We start from the raw sequence: 22,464 nt of genomic DNA, 5'->3' as shown, positions 1-22,464 counted from the left end.
CTTAGAAGTGCTTATGCTTTCCTGGCTGCTGCGTGCCTGTAGTATACATCATTACTAGTGAATGACAAATAAAATTTAAACTTAAAAATACATACTTAGCCTAGCAGTGCTCTAAATTTATATGTAAAACCTTCTTTTGTAAACATCAATTAAGCAGCAGTAGCGTAATAAATTCCTGCTTCCTAAGTCAGTGCCAATGGCCAGGCCTTTGTAGGGTTTTTTGGTGGCTGAGTCGAGTCTGCATGGACGTCTCTCCCGGGACTAAGGACCCAGGAACACCTTTGTGCAGCCTTTGTTGAATACAAGAGTCACGGATTGACTGTAACCATCTGGGTCACAAGGGGACCGCAGTCCTTTCCTTTCTCTGTCACTTTATGGATAAAGAATCACTTCCAAGATCACTTTAATTTTGTATATGAATTCTAAAGAGCAAAGTGTTCATTTTTTAAGAGATTGCAGGGCGCCTGGGCGGCACCATCAGCTGAGCATTGGGCTCTTGGTTTTGGCTCAGGTCATAATCTCGGGGTTGTGAGATGGAGCCCCGAGTTGGGCTCCCCGCGCTCAGCAGGAAATCTCCGTGTCCCACTTCCTCTCCCGCTGCCCTCCCCCTGTGCAAGCACTTTCTCTCTCTCCCTCTAAAATCAATCTTTTTTAAAAAGAGAGATTGCAAAAGGACATTCTTGCTTGATTTTTTATTTTGTACTCTTGGTTTGAATTTGAATGGACTTCAAAAGGTTGCCTCAAAGGAAACATTTTTCAAAGTGCTTCTAGTTTCTAGTTTGGGAAGCCGCATACTCAGCGGCTGCAGGTCCACGACGACGAACTACTGGTCATGATGACCTTGAAGGAGGTCATCTCTCTTTCTCTGTCACTGTTCCCCCTCTTCATTCGTACTCTCAATACTGCTCTGCTTAGTCAGCCTCTGTTTCAGCTACAGATCTGACACCTGTCCTGTTGGCTAGTACTGTAGAGTGAATGGGCCGCCTCAGGAACGTCTGCATTTTCAGGCTCAGATTTAACTGTGGGGTGAAACCCTGTGGCTCCTGTAAAAAGCCCTTTCCATTATCCCCAAATAGAAATAGGGGAATAGATTCACTGTGGCAGGTGGGAGGTAGGAAGGGAGACATGATCCCCCAGCACATCTGAAACCTCAGCCTCCCAGGACCTTCTGCAGCACACAGGCTGAAACAAGGGGCACCGCCCCCACCCCAGACCCAGGGCAGCAGGCACGCTTACTGTAAACACACAGGGCATTTCCTTTCTCCTCACAGGAATAAAATTGGAGAGCCAGACAGAGCTGACAGAAAATGCTCCATCCCTGAAGGAAAATCAAGACACTGAAAGTGAGTGGAATCACCTGAAAGTAAGAATATATAAACATAATCATCCATTTTAATTTTGTTGATTTTTTACTTTCTTTCCTGCAGTAACTGATCGCAATCAGATTGTTGCATCAGCAGTGCTTGGCCAGAGCGTACTGGAAAACCCAAGTAGGGGCAGCCGGGGGCTCAGATGGTTGAGTGCTCTCTTTTGGGTTTGGTTTAGGTTGTGATCTCAGGCTTGTGGGATCAAGCCCCACAGCAGGCTCCCCTCTCAGCAGGGAGTCCGCCTCTTCTCTCCTCTGTCTTCCTCCCACTCACGAACTCTCTCTCTCTCTCAAATAAATAAATCTTTAGAAAAAAGAAAAGAAAACCTCAGGAAACTCAGGCTGACCCCAATTCAGACAGTCCTCAAGGACTGGAATGGGAGCACCTACTGGCTCCAAAGGCCTAGAGTAAGGGCCTTGTGCCCTCAGATGAGATGATTGGGTCGGTTTTTCACCTGTTACCGAGGGGTACCTGGCCTGTAACTGCATGTGTGTTCAAGCGGACAGTTAGGAAAGTTTGGTGTGTGTGTACACCTGTGACGCCATCACCACAAAGTGACGAGCATGCCTGTCCATCACCAGAAGAAGGTTCCTGGGACTGCTTTGTAATCCCTCCCCAGTCAGCCTCTGATCTGCCTCCTGCCGCTGTAGTTTGAATTTTCTAGCATTTTCTATAAATGGAGACACACGATATGTAGTTTTCATGTGGCTGTTGCTCATGTTGTTGCACGGATCCGTCTGCGTTTCCTTCGCTGGTGAGCAGTATTCCGTGGTGTGGCCAGGCCACAATGTACCCGCTCTCCCAGTGCTGGTGTCGGGAGGCTTTCAAGTGTGGGGCTTTTGTAAGTACAGCAGCTGTGACTATCCAGGCACATGTGATTTCTCTTGGGGAAAAAAATTCCCGGGAGGATTTCCAGGTATTCCAGCCTCTCCAGAGAGACAGGATGCTGTAGTAGGCGTGCATTTAACTTCATGACGAGCTGCCAAACGCTTTTCCAAAGTGGTTACTCGATTTACAAAGCAGAGCAAGAATGTTCCAGGTCCCCACATCCTCCCAGCACTGGAAATGCTCAGGGTTTTCAATTTTAGCCTTTCTTAAGGATGTGTGATGGCATCACATGGTGGTTTTATTTAAATTTTCCTAATAATTAAGGATATTGAGTATTTGTTCACATGCTTACTTGCCATATGTGTATCTTCCTTGTTAAATTATCTTTTCAAATTTTTGCCCATTTTTTGAAAGTTGAGCTATTTACTCTCTTATATTGAGTTTTAAGAATTATTTGTACATTGTGTACATTGCGTCCTTGTCAGGAGTTTGATCACCCCCACGCCGCAGCTCATTGCTTCTCACAACAGCGGACTTCAAGGAAACGAAGTCTTAAATTTGGGTATCATCCAATTTATCAAATTTTTTTTCTCATACATGTTGTGCTTTGGTGTTATATCTAAAAATTCTTTGTCTTATCCAAGATCAGAAAGCTTTTCTCCTATGTCTCTTTCTGGGTAATTTATAGTTCTACATTCTCCATTTGGTTCTGTGTTCTATTTTCAGTTAATTTTTGCATATGGTAAAAAGTATGGATCAAAGTGGGGTTTTTTTTACATAAATATCTAAAATTCCAGTACCGTTTGTTGATAGACTTGGCAACTGTTAGAAAATATTGTATATAGTTGATCTGTGAACTGTGTGGGGGCTAGGAGCACTGAGCATCCCCGTACAGTCAGAAATCCCTGTGTAACTTTTAACTCTCCTGAAACTTCATTGCTAGTAGCCTACTGTTAATTGGAAGTCTTTCTGATAGCAGAAACAAGTAGATTAACACATATTCTGTATTTTATAAATGTTACATACTATATTCTTATAATAAGTTAGAGAAAAGAAAGTGTTATTAAAATCATAAGGAAAAGCAAATTAATTTATAATACAGTATGCTGAACTCTTCTATTTATCAAAAAAAATTTGTGTGTAAGTAGACTGCACAGTTCCCACCTGTATTGTGTCAGGATTAGCTGTTTATTCATAGGATAGAAAATCCATAAATATACACACAACCCTATTGTGTACACATATGTAAGTATATCTCGTACATTTGCAAATACATTTTGTATGTATGTTTCAAATGTTTTATATATGTATGTATTTGTGTATGTATTTCTGGATTTGTTCTTCTTTTCAAAATTGTTTCATCTCTTCTACCTCTTGGCCTTTCCCTATGAATTTTAAAATTAACTTTGTCAATTTCTACCAAAAGTGAAAATGCCTCCTAGGATTTTGATTAAGATCATGTTGAAAATATAGATCAATTTTGGGAATGCTCACATTTTTAAAATACTGACCTTTCCAGTGCATGAACACAGTCATTCTCCATTTATTTAGGTCTTCATTAATTTTTTAATCAATATTTTATTGTTTCAGTGTACAAGTCTTACACATCTTTTGTCAGATTGATTATTAACTTTTAATATGTTTTGGTGCTATTGCAAATGCTCTTATTTAATTTCAGTTTCTGATTACTTGTCCTTGTACAAAGAAGTGCATCCATTTTTATATATTGATCATGCATCCTGCCACCTGGCTAAATTCGTATATTAGTTCTAAGAGCTTTTCTATAGATGGGTTTGGATTTTCTTCATAGATGTTCATTTTGTCTGTGAATAACTTTGCCTCCTTTTTTCCAACCTGGATGTATTTTATTTCTTTTTCTTCCCTGGCTGGGATTTCCAGTACATTGTTAAAGAAATCAGGGTGGTGAGAGTAAACATCGTTGTCGTGCTTCTGCTCTTAGAAAGAAAGCACTGAGTCTTTTGCCACTAATTATGATATTAACAAGATTTGCATAGATACTCTTAGCAGGATGAGGAAACTCCCTTGTTAAGAGTTCATCAAGAATAAGTGTGATTTTGTCCAACACATTTACTGTATCTGTTGACATGATCCTTTTTCATTAGTTAATGTAGTAAATTGATTTTGGAACATAATCCAGCCTTCCTGAGATACACCACGCTTGTTCATGATGCAGTGTAATTTTTATGGAACACTGGATTCGATTTACTAATGTTTTGTAAAAACTTCTTGCACCTAAGTTTACAATCAAAGAATATTGGTTTATGTTTTTTTAATATTTTATTTTATTTTATTTCGTCATGTAAGTGTACTCTTAAATCCCCATCCCCCATTTCCCCCATCCTCCCACCCTCCTCCCCTCTGGTAACCATCAGTTCTCAGTAGTTAGCGTCTCGATCTTGATTTCATTCTCTCTCTTTCCCTTTGCTTCTTAGTTTCTTAAATTCCACATATAAGTGAGATCATATGGATTTGTCTTTCTCTAACTGATTTTGAGCTCTAACCATGTTGTTGCAAATGGCAAGATTTCATTCTTTTTTATAGCTGAGCAGTGTGCGTGTGTGCGCGCTCACACCACATCTTCCTTATCCATTCATGTATTTGGGCTGCTTTCATAGTTGGGCTATTGTAAATAATGTGGCAGTAAACATAGGCATGCGTGTATCCCTTTGAAGTAAGTGTTTTGGGGTAAATACCCAGTAGTGCAATTACTGGATTGTAGGATAATTCTATTTTTAACTTTTTGAGGAAACTTTATGCTCTTTTCCATAGTGACTGTACCAATTTGCATTCCTACCAACAGTGTAAGATGGGTCCTTTTTCTCCACATCCTTGACAACACTTGTGGTTTCTTGTGTTTTTTATTTTAGCCATTCTGACCAGTGTGAGGTGGGATCTTTTGATTTGCATTTTCCTTTATGGGTGATGTTGAGCATCTTTTCATGTGTCTGTTGGCTACCCAGATGTGTCTTTGGAGAAATGGCTGTTCATGTCTTCTGCCCGTTTTTAAATTGGATTATTTGATTTTGAGGGGTTGAATTGTATTAGTTATTTATATGTTTTGGATCCTAAGCCTTTATCACATGTGCCGTATGCAGATATCTTCTGTTCAGCAGATTGCCTTTCAGTTTTGTTGACTGTTGTTCTTGCAATGCAGAAACAATTTCTATAACTGTTTTTGCTTTTACTTCCCTTGCCTCAGGAGACATAGCTAAAAAAGAGTTACTTCAGCTGACATCAGAGAAATAATTGCCTATGCTCTCCTTGAGGATTTTTATGGCTTCTGGTCTCATGTTGAGGTATTCCATCCATCTTGATTTTACTTTTGCAGATGGTGAAAGAAAGCGGCTCACTTTCATTCACTTTTCCCAGCCCCATTTTTTTTAAAGATTTTATTTATTTATTTGACAGAGAAAGATCACAAGTAGGCAGAGAGAGAGAGGGAAGCAGGCTCCCTGCTGAGCAGAGAGCCCGATGTGGGACTCTATCCCAGGACCCTGAGATCATGACCTGAGCCGAAGGCAGCGGCTTAACCCACTGAGCCACCCAGGTGCCCCCACAACCCCATTTTTTGAACAGTCTTTTTCCTGTTGTATATTCTTTCCTACCTTGTCAGAGTTTAATTGGCCATATAATTATGGGTTTATTTCTGGGTTTTCTGTTCCGTTGATCTGTGTGCCTATTTTTTTTTTTTAAGAGGTGTCAGTTTTAATCTCAGCTCCATGTACCAGTTTTGGGGCTTATAGTAAGTTCACTTAGTCTCTCTGAAGGTCAGTTGTTTTTTTCAAATATAAAATGAGAATATACAATACCTACTTAATAGAGTTCTTGCAAAGGTTTTAAAAGATCTAATTGGTATACTAGTATTTATTTGTGAATATTTATATAATTCTTAAAATACTGTCTTATTGTTAACATTATTTTTCATTTCTTTTTTTTAAATTTTTTATTTCTTTTCAGCATAACAGTATTCATTGTTTTTGCACCACACCCAGTACTCTATACAATCCATGCCCTCTCTAATACCCATCACCTGGTTCCCCCAACCTCCCACCCCCAGCCCCTTCAAAACCCTCAGATTGTTTTTCAGTGTCCATAGTCTCTCATGGTTCACCTCCCCTCCAATTTCTCTCAACTCCCTTCTCCTCTCCATCTCCCCTTGTCCTCCATGTTGTTATCCTCCACAAATAAGTGAAACCATATGATACTTGACTCTCTCTGCTTGATTTATTTCACTCAGCATAATCTCCTCCAGTCCCGTCCATGTTGCTACAAAAGTTGGATATTCATCCTTTCTGATGGAGGCATAATACTGCATAGTGTATAAGGACCACATCTTCCTTATCCATTCGTCCATTGAAGGGCAACTTGGTTCTTTCCACAGTTCAGTGACCGTGGCCATTGCTGCTATAAACATTGGGGTACAGATGGCCCTTCTTTTCACTACATCTGTATCTTTGGGGTAAATACCCAGTAGTGCAATTGCAGGGTAAGGAAACAAAAGAGAAAATGAACTTTTGGGACTTCATCAAGATCAAAAGCTTCTGCACAGCAAAGGAAATAGTCAACAAAACAAAGAGGCAACCCATGGAATGGGAGAAGATATTTTCAAATGACAGTACAGACAAAAGGTTGATATCGGGGATCTAAAGAACTCCTCAAACTCAACACACACAAAACGGACAACTATATTTTAAAAAATGGGCAGAAGATATGAACAGACACTTCTCCAATGAAGTCATACAAATGGCTATCAGATACATTAAAAAATGTTCATCATCACTAGCCATCAGGGAGATTCAAATTAAAACCACATTGAAATACCACCTTACACCAGTTAGAATGGCCAAAATTAGCAAAACAGGAAACAACATGTGTTGGAGAGGATGTGGAGAAAGGGGAACCCTCTTAGACTGTTGGTGGGAATGCAAGTTGGTGCAGCCACTTTGGAAAACAGTGTGGAGATTCCTCAAGAAATTAAAAATAGAGCTTCCCTATGAACCTGCAATTGCACTACCGTGTGCCTATTTTTATGCCAGTACCATACTGTTTCAATTACTAATACCTTGTAGTATAACTTAAATTCTGAAATTGTGATACTTCCAATTTTTTTCTTTTTCAAGATTGCTTTGGCTATTTGAGGGCTTTTGTGGTTCCATACAAATTGTAATATTGTTCTGGTTCTATGAAGAAAGCTGTTGGCATTTTGATAGGTATTGCATTAAATCCAGATTGCTTTGGGTAGTATAGGCATTTTAACAATATTTGTTCTTCAGTCCAAAAGCATGTAGTATCTTCCATTTCTTTGCATTGTCTTGAATTTCTTTCATCAGTGTTTGCTAAGGGTACAGGTCTTTTACTTCTTTGAATAAGCTTGTTCCTAGATATTTTCTTGTCTTTGGTGTAATTGTAAATGGCGTTATTTTTTTTTTAAGATTTTATTTATTTATTGGACAGACAGAGATCACAAGTAGGCAGAGAGGCAGGCAGATAGAGAGGAGGAAGCAGGCTCCCTGCTGAGCAGAGAGCCCAGGCCCCTGGGATCATGACCTGAGCTCAAGGCAGAGGCTTTAACCCACTGAGCCACCCAGGTGCCCCATAAATGGGGTTATTTTTTAATTTCACTTTCTACTGCTTCATTATTAGTGTATAGGAATGCAGCAGTTTTCTGTACATTGATTTTGTATCCTGTGACTTCACTGGATTCATTTTTTAACTCAACCAGCTTTTTGGTGGAGTCTTTAGGGCTTTCTATACATAGCATCATGTCTTGTGCAGATAGTGAGGGTTTCACTTCTTCCTTACCACCTTGGACAGTTTGTACGTCTTTATGCCATCTCATCGCTGTGGCTGGGACTTGCAGTGCTGTGCGGCGTAGCAGTGGTGAGAGTGGACGTCCTCGTCTTGCTCTGGGCCTTAGGGGAGAAGCTGTTTTTCACCATTGAGTATGATGTTGGTCATGAGTTTTTCATATAAGGCTTTTACTATGTTGCGCTATGTTCCCTCCAGACATATTTTACAGAGTGTTTTTTATCATGAATGGACATAGTACTTTGTCAGGTGCTTTTTCTGCACCTATTGAAATGATCATATGGGTTTTACTTTTTCTGTTAGTGATGTGACATATCATGTTGATTGCTTTGTGAATATTGAACCACAGTTGTGTCCCAGAAATAAATCCTACTTGATGTGTACTATATGATTTTTTTAATGCATTATTGGATTTGGTTTGCTAATACTTTGTTGAAGAATTTTGCATCTATGTTCATGAGAGATATTGGCCTGTAATTCTCTTTTTTTGTGGTGTCTTTATCTGGTTTTGGTATCAGGGTGGTACTAGCCTCATAGAATGAATTTGGAAGTTTTCCTTCCTCTTGTACTTTTTGGAACAGTTTGAGAAGAAGGATTTGTACTTTTCTTGCAATGTTTTTGTCTGGCTTCAGTATCAAGGTGATGCAGGTCCCGTAGAACAAGTTAGGAACCTGCTCCTCAGTTTCCTGGAAAATCTGATGTAGAATTGGTATTGCATGTTCCTTAGACAGTCAATCATTAGGGGAAAAAAACACCTCGGTGAAACTATTTGAACTTGGAATTTTCTTTGTGGGATCATGTTTTATTAAAATTCCACTATGAACAGATACGGAGTTACTCAGTTATCTCAAGGTTTGCGTTCGGCTGGTTGGCACAGACACTCTTCTCTCCAGCCCTTCAGGTGGTTCTGTCACTGGCCTCTGGTGGTTTCCTCACATACACACGCTGACCGGTCGTCTGGTGACTCCTCGAATGAGGTCTCCTCCATATCCCCGGGAAGGTCTCTCTCTGACTCGGCACCATGTCTTCAACTCTAGGAGTCCACCTGGCTCTGCCTGAAATTCCACTTCCTGCATCATGTCCCCGAAACTCTCACGAGGCGGTAGCCTGAGGAGAATGCACAGATCACCTCACTTATTTCCACCTGTTAGGGATCACTGCCTTTTATTATCTGGGGTCCAGCACCTTAAATCGGTTTTGTGGTTGTTTCAGAGGGAAGGTTAAATATGGTCCCTGTTACTCCATGTTTATTTTTTAAGTTATTTCTAATAATCTTTACGCCCAATATAGGGCTCAAACTCACAACCTGAGAGCAAGTTCCGTGCTCTTCTGCCTGAGCCATTCCTGCACCCTGAGCCCCTGTTACTGCATTTTGGTTGAAAGTAGAAGTCTGTGTGATCCAGCTCACTTGCTGATTTTCTGCTCCTTCAACATCTAAAACACACTTACATCTTCTCCTGGGATGATGATTCTCCCTTACAACTTACTGCTGTTCCGCTTTCTTAGTCTTCACGACTTAAAACCTCAGTACATCTACTCTTGTACCCTTTTCTTCATTTTCCTTTCTCTGTGCAATCACCTTGGGCAGGGTTTCTTGTACCATCTCTTCTGTAATTCCCAGAGCCATCGCATTAGTGCAGACACTCATTCAGGCTGAAGAGAGGATGATTGCCTGCGGGACTTGACTGCAGCATTGCTTTCATTTCCTGTCCCCACCACCAAACGTGCTCGCTCACTCCCTCTCTCCCTCTCTTTCACATAAAAAAATGTCTACTGCCAGACTAATCTTTCAGAGTCCCCTTCAAGATCACCTGGTTTCCTGTGCCAGTTGCTCAGGGTACCATCACATTTCTGACAAGGGTGACATTCACTAGTATGGAGAATATAAAACGGAATTTTTGGGCAACGTATCAAAAATACGACATGGAGACATGGAGACCCGAATAATCTGTGATAGAACGTTCAGGCAGAGCATGTCGTCATGGTGCAGGGGACACCTGGAGCCATGGGAAATGATGGGGAATGACAGGATCACACTCGGTGTGTACAGAAGGGGGAGGAGTAAAAGACCAAGGCAAGATGCCCAGATACACCACGAGGAATGTATAAAGGGGCTTAAAAGATTCGGAACAGGCAGGGGGGAGGAGAGAACATATTACTGCAATTCTTTCAGTAAGATACACTAGCTCCAAGTTCACTGATTGTTACTTAATAGTAAACACTTAGAGAGACATCTGCAAAAATGGCAGAGTAAGGACCTCTGAGGATTCTCTCCTTCATTAAATAAAAAAAGGGGGGGGGAGAAACAGTAAAATTCAGCAAAATCAACTTTTTCAGAACTGTACAAACTAACCAAAGTTTGTGGCAATCCAAGGAGGATTTATTCAAGAGAAACAGGTAAATCTTGGTAGGAATCATGAGCTCTGTGCTGATCTAACTTGCCCTAGTTGCATGCTCCATTTTCTAACTCCTCAACAGCCTTGAAAATGGCAGCCTGCGTTTACAGTGCATCCTAGAAGCCAGGGGCTACTGGGGAGCAGAAAAGAGGAGGAGGTGTGGGAAAGAAATTGCCATATTGGACTTAACTCAGAACTCCCAAATTTGAAAAATCTATCCACAGGGGGCACTTATAGAAAACAATGGCCTAGAAGCATCTCAACTACACAGCTGCCTCAGCCGTGTTTAACAGCTAGGGAAAAAAAGAGAAGTCAAAAATGTTGAAAAGATAAGATAGGACGTGAGATGTCCATAGGGCCTTTGAGCAGCTCAGGCATGCTGCTAGGAATCGAGGAGTCGATGCACATGTGCAGGTCTGTGAACATTCCTGGGGCTGTGCTATTCTCAGGAAAGACCTGAGAAGGCCCTAAGTCCTCCCTTCTTGATGCCTTGGATGTGTAGATTAATGTTTTACATTAAATTGGGGAAGTTTCCAGCTATTTCTTCTTCCCTTATTCTTGAGGACTTGTACGGGTAGAAAGTAAGGCTAAGACAATATTGTCAGCTGCCTGGCTGAGTGCTGAAGGAGCGCCCCAATTTGCACACAAGTCCTTTAGCAAAGACTGGGAGATATACCCCGTCCAGATGCTTAAAAAAAACCTCTGTACGATCATTAGCGGACCACTAAGCTAACAAAGTAGACACTTCAGTGACCTCATAGGACCAAGAGTAAAGACTTTACAAATGAGTTCAGAAAAGTCACCAAAGAAACAAACAACAATTACAAGTAACAACATCAACAAATCCTGGAGAGGTGGTGGGATTTGATACCGGAGCTGCCAGTTTCATTATTTGAAATGTCTAGGATTTGTTGTTGTTGTTGTTGTTGTTTAAGATTTCATTTATTTATTTGACAGACAGAGATCACAAGCAGGCAGAGAGGCAGGCGGGGGGTGGGGGGGGTGGGAGCAGTCTCCCTGCTGAGCAGAGAGCCTGATGGGGGGCTCAATCCCAGGACCCTGAGACCACGACCTGAGCTGAAGACAGAGGCTTAACCCACTGAGCCACCCAGGTGCCCCAAAATGTCCACTTTTTAAGAAAAATTTGTAAGACATGGAAAGAAACACAAAAGTATGAAAAATACACAGGAAAAACATAGCCAGTAGAAACTGTTCCCCAGGAAACCCAGATGTTGAATTTATTGAACAAAGATTTAAATCATCCATTTTGAATATGTTTGAAGACCTAAAGGAAGCCATGGCTAAAGAACTAAAGAAAATTATAAGGATGCCTGGGTGGCTAAGTCATTAAGCATCTGTCTTTGATTCTGGTTATGATCCCAGGGTCCTGCGATCAAGCCCTGCATCTTGGGCTCTTTGCTCAGCAGGGAGCCTGCTTCTCCCTCTCCAGCTCCCCCTGCTTGTGTTCCCTCTTTCGCTGTGTCTCTGTCATAGATAAACAAAACCTTTTTAAAAAATTATAAGAATGATGTCTCACCAAATAGAAAGCATCAATAATGAATTTGAAATGGTAAAAATGGAACCAAATAGAAATTCTGAAGTTGAAGAGTGAAATAATTGAAATGAATAATTCACTAGTGGGGCTCGAAAACAGTTTTGAGTAGGCAGAAGACCAAATTGCTGACTTTGAAGACGGGCCGATTAGTATGATCCAGTCTGAGGAAAGGAAAGAAAGAACAATGAAGGAAAGCGAAGAGAGCCTCAGAGACCTGCGGGGCACCATAAACAGCACTAAGATACACATCGTGGGAGCCCTAAGCAAGCGAAAGGATGAAAGGGGACAAAAGAAATAATTGAGGATCTCAACTCAATAACCTAACTTTTCACCTTAGTAAACTAGAAAAAGAAAAGCAAACTAACCCAGAATTAGCAGAAGGAAGGAAGTGACAAAGAACGGAGTGTGGGAATTAAAGAAACAGAATGTAGAAAAAAGAAGAGAAAACCAAGAAAAGCAAAAGTTGGTCCTTTAAGATTAACAAAATTGGTAAGCTTTAGCTAAACTAAGAAAAAAATTAGAAAAGATTCAAATTACTAAAATCAGAAATGAGAGAGGCCACATAACTAACTGACCTCTCAGAAATTAGAAGTGTAAGGTAATATTATGAGCAATCACGTGCCAAAAAAATTAGAAAATCTCAAAAGAATAGAAAATTTCCTAGGAAACACAAAATATTAAAGCTGACTCAGGAGGGTATGGAAATCTGAGTGGATTTATAACAAGTAGAGATTGAGACAGGAATCAGAAAACTTCCCTTTAATAGAAGTTCAAGACCAGATGGCTCTGTTGGTGAATTCTACCAAACATATTTAATACCAACTCTTAACAAACTCTTCAAAAAAAATAAGAGGGGAAAGTGTACTTTTCAACTCATTCTGAGGCCATTATTACTCTAACACCAAAGCCAGGCAAAAATATCTAATGAAAGAAAACTATAGACCAATATTCTGTATTAATACAGACAGGAAAATCCTCAATAAATTCCAGCAAATCCAATCCAGCAGCATGTAGAAAGGATATTCCTGTTTTTTCCCACACCATAACCAAGTGGGATTTATCCCAGGAATTTACAGTAGGTTCTGTATTCTAAAAAATCGGTGTGATACAACATGCTAATGAAGGAGGGACCATATGGTCCCCTCGACAGTCACAGCAAAAGAATTTGCCGAAACCCAATACCTGATAAAAACACTTAACAAACTAGAAATAGAAGGGAATTTCCTCAACCCGAAGAAGGGCATAAGCCATGAAAAGTAATGAAATAGGATACAGGCGACATGGAGGAGGCTGGCAGACAGCGCAGTCCGTGCGGGAGGCCCGCGGCAGGCTACCCCTGTGACTGCAGTTACGTGCCATAACTGGGGCAGCGGATCCAGACACAAAGAACTAGCTTCCCCTTGCTGGGGGCTTGGGGCGAGGGAGAATGGAGATAAGGCAAATATGGTTTGTTTTTGGCCTGACAAAAATGCTCTAAAATTAGATGGTGGTGGTGGTTGTACGAGCTTGTGAACATGGGAAAATCAGCGAACGGAACACTTTAAAATGGTGACATTTATGGTGTGTCAATTCCATCTCACAGGAAGTGTCTGGTTCTGAGATGCTGTCATTTCTTGTCACGCGTCTGCACGCGCGTGCGCGCGTGCACACACACACACACACACACACACACCAAGAAGATAACTTCTGAGTAAGAACCTTACAAATACCCCACTGAATTATGATCCATACCTTAGGGCTGGTGATGTAAACTTTGGGCAAAAAAGAAAATATCAGAAGCCATTTTTATTCCCATTTTTTTAATTAAAAAATTCTCTCTTTCAAAGTTTACCTCATGTCAATCACTTGACTGACGACAACGTTGGGTTTGGAGTCTTTTTCTTCATCCATGTTGTACAGGAAGAGCTTGAAGTCACAGACGACAGCCAGGGCTCTCTGCCATCCCTTCCTCGCCCCTGCCTTCTTTGGGATCTTTAGTTTGGATTTAAAAACATCAACAAATAAAAACGGTATGAGCTAAATCATCACATGCTATCCAATTATTGCACATACAATTAAAATAATAAACATGTTATAAATCTGTCACTTTTCTTGTTAAAGATGTGGGACAGAACTGTATATTGAAATTTCAAAACAACAGGGAATTCCTTTGAAGACAGAGCATCTCTTCTAAAATAAGACTGGCACCATTTCAGTTTACACTAGTGATATATTCAAATAATTTCTTTGTCTCTGGTAACATTAAATTCAAACTTGGTAACACCATGCCTCAAATTCAACTTGATTTTAAATATTTATCAAAAAAGTTATTTTACTTTTAGTCTTAAAATTTGTCATTGCAGATTGGAATTCAGAGTTCCATCACAGTTTCCAACATTTATTCATCACAGGATGAAGTTTGAACAGAAAACTTTGAGACATTTAAAAATACCCTACTGATGGGGCGCCTGGGTGGATCAGTGGGTTAAAGCCTCTGCCTTCGGCTCAGGTCATGGTCTCAGGGTCCTGGGATAGAGCCCCGCACCGGGTGCTCTGCTCAGCAGGGAGCCTGCTTCCCCCTCTCTCTCTCTGCCTGCCTCTCTGCCTACTTGTGATCTCTGTCAAATAAATAAATAAAATCTTTAAAAATATATATATCCTACTGGGGACAACTGAATTTTGTTCTCAAACTGTTTTCTCATGATGGAACAAATATGTTCATTTGCTCATAATTTGCACTGCATAATCCGTTATAGATATTACATGGATATAATTTTTTTCCGAATGTGCTCAAAGAGTGCGAGGTGATTGATAAACTTAATGAGAGTTCATCTAAACCCCAAATATCGACACTTACCCAGACACGGCCTTCATAGGCTGTTCCCATGCCTGCCTGTGCGTCTAGACAGAGAGCACCTTTCTTCTGCTGAGAAGGCACTGGACAAGCTCTGGGAGCCTTTTCTACACAGGTTGTGTGACATGAGAACCCACATGCTTTTTGGAGGGAATAAAGAGACGTGACAGCAGGAGACACAATGGTTTCCCTCCCTCACCCTCCACTGCAGTTTGGTCCGCTCTTGGAGCATCAGCACACTGAAGTTGCACTTCCCAGCCTCCCTTGCAGCAGAGCTGGCCTGCTGGAAGTTGCACCAGCAAGAGGACAAGAGGACTTCCTGTGAGACTGAGTTGAGCAGCCTGGCTGGGAGCGGTGCCAGCTGCCGACCACCCGCTGGACTGCGTGGACCCTGCCTGGACGAGGGTGAGGTGCCAGCTGCAGGGTGGAGGCTTTATTCTGTGGGGGATGTCCTGATGCTGCAGACAGGGCAGGGCCTTTCCTGATCCTGGCAGCAGTAGCGGGCACAGGGAGTGCAGCAGTGGTGGCGGCTTCCTGATCCTGTCCTCTTTTTCTGACCCTGATAGCCGCTGAAGCACTCTGCTCAGAGCCTGCCCCTTCACCCCGCCCTGGGAGGATATTATAAGCTCCGAATTCCCCATTTTAGATCCCGTTTTGTCTCATGCACCAGGTTGCATTTATGGTAAAGGGGGTGTGACGGTGGCAGTGCCGAGGGCAGGAATGTTGTCCTGCTCAGCACCGTGTCCTGGAGTGAGCACTGGACAGCGCTGGCAAAGGAACCCACCACAGCACAGGGTCTGTTGCCTAGAAGTTTCCCTCATTCCTCGTCCTAGAGCACAGTGACCCACTGTCCGATATTTCCAAAAGCACTTTGCTCCCTGAGAGTAGTATTTACAGTAGATTGAATGAGTCGGATAAAGCAGCTACAGCTCACGGATAGCGTCCGTTTCCTGCCGCATGAACTCCTGAATCTGGTCATTGTGCTCTAGCAGTATTACAGGGAATGAAATATTCCTAAATGCATGTTCTTAAAAGATGTGGCCCTGCCTGAAGGCTGCACAGCAGGGCTTCCGGGGATAGCGCGCACAGGCCGCAAAGGCTGCCGTCTCACAGTGCCACAGTCCCCCTAACATTCCCAATGACCAAGGATCCAATCTTTCCAAAATGCAACAGATTCCGAGAGATTTTTAGCAAAGGAATCCCTTTCCTGCCATGCTTCTGCAATTCAGAGACAACAGAATGTTTGCTTAATGACGTATTGCGACGGACTGAATGTGTCCCCCCAAAATCCATATGTTGACATTGTACCCCCCAATGTAGTGATGTTTGGAGGTGGGGCCCGTCCGTGGGAGACGCTAGGGAGCAGCGGGCAGAGCCCTCATGCTTGGGATGAACGCCCTGATGAGGGAGGCCCCTTCACCCTGTGGGGGCACAGGCAGAAGTCCGTGCTCTGCCCCCCTGAAGACCGCTCTCACCAGAACCAGACTTCCGGCCTATGAGCAACACGTCTGTGTTTCTACCCACCCGGGTGTGTGCTTTGCTGCGGGAGCCCCTGCAGACAAGGGCACGTAAGGACCACGTAGAGACACCGGCCTTGGCCCCCCGCACCACTCTTCCCCGGGTCTTACCGTCGCAGGCACAGCCTTGTCTTATCAAGCCCACCATCAGAGACGTGCACTGGTGACACTTGGTGGGGGCCGTGAAGGACGTGAGGAAAAACCGGTGGCTCTTACTCTACAAGACAGACCAACCAAGCACAGGAGGTAAAATCACACTGAAGCGGTGGTTCTGGTCACAGATACCATTTTATGCACAAAGAAAAGCAGCTCCCCGACTTTCTCACCAGAACGGAAGATCTTGTCCCCTCATTCCTTCCTAACTACGAAATGTTGAGCAAGGGATCCCAAAAAATTACCAAGGAAAGAAAGAGGAGGAGGAAGAGAATCATCTACTGGTGATCACATACTCATTAATACTGTTTGGAACCGAATAAATCGGGCCTGGCTTTTATTTGGTCCAGTATATTCTGAACCTTGCAACGATGCTGTCTCAACTGACAGATGCTGCCGTGGCGGGTGAGACAGCCTCTGCCTACATACTTGAATGAGGAGAAAGCCAGAAGGAACACAGTTTTTATACCTTCTGTGGAAGGAAAGAATAATTTTAAAATTTTCTCTCTAGCAAATCATGTGTTTCATTGTCTACCAATTAAAAAAAATCGTGAATTGGAGGGTGCAGCGAAGCAGGCTGTGTGGCTGTGGGACAGAGGCATCCTGAAACTCCAAACCAAAGCCCCACTGAGGAGAGCTGCATGTGCCGTCACCATGAGCAGCAGATCGGTAACCCACCGAGGGTCGGCCAGTCCCTGATCAGTCCCCTTTGTCCTCAAAATTACTGTTACCGTAAAAGGGCAACACGGGAATCCTAACAAACTCTGGCTTCTCCAAACACCCGCTGGCAAGTCTGCCGTCCTTCGTGTATCTTCTTCCTCATCATACCGTGGACAGAAGGGCAGTCTGCTTGCCCTGCCCTGGACCCCGTGTGGGGTGGGGCTCCCCACACCCCCTATTCAGGTCTCCGGTTTGCCCCCTTCTGCACAGCTGCACAGCACCCTCACCTCCTGGGGGACCTGGTGTCTCCAGTCCCTGAGTGCTTCTAGGCTTCTAAGGGACCCGCTGCCTGGTCAGTAGGCGTCCCCATCACTCAGCGTTAAGATCCCTCAGCTCTGCCCATCTCACCCACGCTCTCACCTCCCGCCTGAAGCTGACATCTGCACCTGCTCTTTTTCTCCCTTTCTTGGCTTTTCTTAGCAGAGATGTATACCTTTTCTAATATACTGCAATGAACCGCAACAAAGGAAGGAAAACCAGAAAGAAGAAAATAAAATACTTTCGATATTCAGATTGATACTGCCTTACATTCATTTTGACAGAACACTCATCGTGTTTTATTCTGTTTTCCTTAATGTATATTTTTGTTGATCTTGGCATGGAAATGTCTTCTATTTCTTTCCTAGATATTCATTATATTACAGAGATAACCCATGTTATTTTATATATTTACCTTATTTTCAAATTACCTTATTAATTTTAGTAGGTTATTTTTCTAAACCAGAATCTCTTGGGTGTTGTGGGCAAACAGTCATACTGACCTTGTGAAAGACCATTATGTTCCAGTGTATATTCCAGCCATTTTATTTTCATTTTTATTGCATTTCCTAGAAATGACTGAATACTAATGGTGATATGGGGTAATTCTGTACTGTTCCTGGTTTTAATTGAAAAGATTTAGTGTTTAATCATTTATGATAGTATTTGCTATCAGGTTTGGGAAAACAGGTTTATTGTGTTTATGAATTTCCTTTTATTGCTGTTTTGTTACAGCTTCTGGTTACTTATTGCTAATAAAAAGGAATGCTTTGAATATTTTGGTCATTTTTAATTATTTGTTAAATAGGCAGTACATTGATTCAAAAAATGAAGGCTTTCCTCCAAAATTATAAGACTTTCTAATGTATTTCTAATACGTGGTTTCAGTTTTACATTTGAATTATGGCTGAATTTGGAATTTATCTGGGAGTAAGTTATGAGATACAGGATCCCTTGAGTGGATTTCATGGCAAAACTCAGTTAATTAGTTTACCATCATCCAAGATTTCTAAATGAGACTTGACAGGCATGCAAAGCCCATTTAATAGAAAAGACATTCCCCTGAAGTAGTCAAAATGTTTCACCCCTGTGCTGTAATCAAACCTTAAGAAGATTTTTATAATGGAATTTTCTGTTGTGTTAATTTTTAAATCTGATTGGAGGCTTGATGAATGTAACTGCAAAAAAAAAATTTTGGTAAATACCAAGGCAGTAACAGCAAAACCAGTTTATTCTCATTTTGAAAGGAACCCGCTCAGCTTATAATTAAATCAAGTACCTTAGTTGGAAGGCGGATGCTACTGTGATATTCCTTTCTCTTTATTGTTGGAGTGTGGACCGGAAGATGAGCAGAATCTACAACCTGAATCAAGGGAATGAACATAGACAAGGACACATTACATAGATCTCCAAAACTGTGAGGATGGAGTAATTCCCCCAATGAGGCAAAAGGATTATACTGGTTAATAGACAAAAACATAGTAAAATTAAAATTCTTACAGTGGGGAAAAGACATTTTAAGTGATTTAGTATATGCTTCCCTTCCCACAAACAAAGTGTGTGTTTATCTTATACAATGTGTTGCAGGTTGGTATATTATTATTTCAAATAATATGTCGTAGCATGTGGGCCACGTTAAAAGAACACCCATCATAAGTGTATTTGGAAGGGACTTTTAATAAGTAGATATATGATCAGAGTCCTCAAAAGACTCTTTGAAATACCTGTTTTGTAACTGTGAATAAGAATTTAATGGCTGTACATATATGGAAATATATTAAAATCAATTACAGAGGGTTCAGCAAGATTGAGTTAGTACTAATTATCTAAAAATATTCTTAGATAATCTAGATCACCTTTATATAGTTAGACTTCAACAACTGTAAAACTTAGCTGTCTATATGACATACAATATTTCTTTCCTGGGAACTCAGAAAATATTTCTTGAAATGGGAAGAATTGGATGCTTACAGGTGTTACTAGTACACTTAGTTGTTAAATGGTTAAGCAGAACATGTAGGTATACAGACTTGAGGAATGTCCGTCCTTTCAGGATGGCACATACCGTGGAGAAAACCTACAAGTTTGGTAGTAAATGCAGGAGGTAGGGGACATGTGCCAAATTTACAAAAATACTTTCAAAAGGGCTCAAAAAAATGAAATCTTGCCATTTGCAATGTTGTGGATGGAACTAAAGAGCATTATGCTAAGTCAGATAAGTCAATCAGAGAAAGACAATTATCATATGATCTCATTGATATGAGGAATTTGAGAAAGAAGACAGACGATCATAGGAGAAGAGAGGGAAAAATGAAACAAGATGAAACCAGAGAGGGAGACAAAGCATGAGAGACTCTTAATCTCAGGAAACAAACTGAAGGTTGTTGGAGTGGGGGTGGGGTTGGAGGGATGGGGTGGCTGGGGGAGGGACATTGGGGAGGGTGTGTGCTGTGGTGAGACTGTGAATTGTGTAAGACTGAGAATCACAGACCTGTACCCCTGAAACAAACAATACATTATATGTTAATAAAGTAAAAAAAAAAAAAAAAAATCAAGGCACTTTAAAAAGAAATTGATGGAGATTCACTGTGCTATTTACTGTGTCCCATTAAATAGACTTTTTCATATGAATTTATAAAAATGAATATGATAAAGATTTTCTCTTAAATATTAGATATTTATTGATGAATTACCCTTGTTTTAATCTTCTTTTGTTTAAAAAGAGACTATCTTAAGTCTAAAGAAGAGATACCACATCATACCAGTTGATGCAAAAAGCGTTTGACAAATTCAATATCCATTCATGATTAAACTCTCAACAGACTAGGAATAGGAAGTATTTCCTTAATCAGATGAAAGGTATTTACAAAAAAACAAAAGCAAGCATTACCACTCAGGGTGAAAAATCGGATGCTTCCGCCTAAGAATGAAAACAAGGCAAGAATGACCCACTACCACCACTTTAATTCAACATCAAGCTGAAAATCCTAGCTGGTGTTCTAGGTTGAACTGGGAAAGAAAGCAAACTGTCCTATTTGCAGATGATAAGATTGTGCGCATAGACAATTCCAAGGAATGTCAAAGGAAAAAAATCTTAAACTGGTAAGTTTGGGAAGATCACAGGACACAGGGTTAACACAATTGATCATATTTCTGTATAACACTAATAAATAATTGGGAACTGATTTTTTTTACCAAGACAATATTTCAGAACAGTTTAAGGTTCATAGAAAAATTGAGGGAAAGTACAGAGATTTCCTATCCCCTGCCCCCACACATGCACAGCCTCCCCAGTTATCAACATCTCCCACCAGAATTAGAATCCGTGAAATACTGACACATCATCCCTCAAAGTCCATAGTTTGCGCTAGGGTTCATTCTTGGTGTTGTACATTCTGTGGATTTGGACAAATGTGCAGACATGTGTCCACCAACATGGTACCGTACAGAGTATCTTCACGACCTCCGAAATCCTCTGTGCGTCACCTGTTCACCCTTTCTCCCCCAAACCATGGCGAGTGCCGATTGCTTCACTAGACCCGTGGTTTTGCCTGTTTCAAATGTCGTGTGGTTGGAATCGTACAGTATGTTGCCTTTTCAGATGAGCTCTTTTATGTGTGAATACTTTAAGGTCTCTTCATGGCTTTACATGGTTTAATAATTTGTTTCTTTTAAATAGTGAGTAATGTCCCATTGTCTGGATGTACCATTTTTCCGTCACCTGCTAAAGCACATCTTGGTTGCTTCCACCTTGTGGCATTTACGAATAAAGCTGCTATAAACATCCATGTACATAATTAGATACAGGGATTAGTTATCATTTTATTTAGGTAAGGATCGAGGAGTGCAGCTGCAGGGTAGTATGGAAGAGTGTGCTCAGATCTGTAAGACACAGCCAGACCGCCTTCCAGGTGCTGCACCATGCCGCACTCTGAGCAGCGATGGTCAAAGTCGCTGTGGCCGCACGGGCGTGAGGTGGTGTCAGCATTCCAGGTTTTGGCCAGGCTGACAGGCATGGAGTGGTGTCTCGTTGTTGTTTTAAGTTTTGCACTTCTCCGATTACATCGGATTGGAGATCACATGCTTATTTATAATCCATGTATCTTCTGTATTGAAGTACCTGTATAGGTCTTTGGCTCTTTTTTAATTGTTTTGTTTTTTTATTGTTGAGTTTTAAGAGTTCTTTGTGTATTTTGGATAGCAGTTTAAATTTGTCTTTGCAAATACTTTCCCTCAATCTGTCAACTGTCTTTGCATTCTCTTGACGTTGTCTTTATAGAGGAGTTTTTCATTTTAATAGAGCCCAGCTTATCTTTGGATACTGTGTCTAAAAAGTCATTGCCAAATTCAAGGTCATCTAGATTTTCTCCTGTGATCTCTTCAATGAGTTTTATAGTTTTGCATTTTACATTTAGGTCTGTGGTGCATTTTGAGTTAATTTTTGTGGAGTGTGTAAGCTCTGAGTCTAGATTTATTCTTTTGCAGGTGGATGTCCTGTTGTCCCAGCACCGTTTGTTGAAAAGCCCACCTTCTCTCCATTGTTTTGCTTTTGTTCTCGTGCCAAGGATCAGTTGATCATATTTATGTGGGTCTATTTCTGGGCTTCCTGTTCTGTCCCATCAATCTGTCTGTCTTTGCTTTTACCAATACCATGCTGTCTTGGTTACTGTGGCGGTATAGTAAGTATTGACGTTGGGTAGCATCAGTCCTCCACCTTGGTTCTTCCCCTTTGATATTATATTGATTATTCTTGGTCTTTTGTCTCTGTGTATAAACTATAGTATCAGTTTGTCAACATTCACAAAATAACTTGCCAGAGTTTGGACTGGGATTGCATTGAATCTATAGGAAACTGATTTTAAAGTACTATTTAAGTACTATTCACAGTACCTCTAAAATTTAAATATATATATATATATACACACACACACATATATATAACTAAATAAGTAAATATATATTTATAAACATATGTAAATAAGCCTAACAAAACATGCACAGACTCTGT

At 41.2% G+C, this 22,464-nt stretch overlaps 1 protein-coding gene across 1 annotated transcript in view; it reads right to left on the bottom strand.

Annotated features, from left to right (window-relative positions):
- The window catches only part of LOC101682921 (serine/threonine-protein kinase MRCK alpha-like), a 53,575-nt gene that overhangs the window by 743 nt on the left and 30,368 nt on the right, over positions 1 to 22,464 (bottom strand). The window contains exons 5-8 of the mRNA XM_045089636.1: positions 18,736 to 18,819; positions 16,437 to 16,542; positions 14,812 to 14,948; positions 13,807 to 13,946 (exon numbers count right to left, since the gene is read on the bottom strand). Of these exons, the coding sequence (XP_044945571.1) occupies positions 13,807 to 13,946; positions 14,812 to 14,948; positions 16,437 to 16,542; positions 18,736 to 18,819 (467 nt within the window). The remainder of the gene's footprint in view (positions 1 to 13,806; positions 13,947 to 14,811; positions 14,949 to 16,436; positions 16,543 to 18,735; positions 18,820 to 22,464) is intronic.

This window comes from Mustela putorius, unplaced genomic scaffold (genome assembly GCF_011764305.1).
Source record: "Mustela putorius furo isolate JIRA1106 unplaced genomic scaffold, ASM1176430v1.1 tig00003845_pilon_pilon_pilon, whole genome shotgun sequence".
Taxonomy (NCBI): Eukaryota; Metazoa; Chordata; class Mammalia; order Carnivora; family Mustelidae; genus Mustela; species Mustela putorius.
This window is presented reverse-complemented; position numbering and strand designations above follow the sequence as displayed.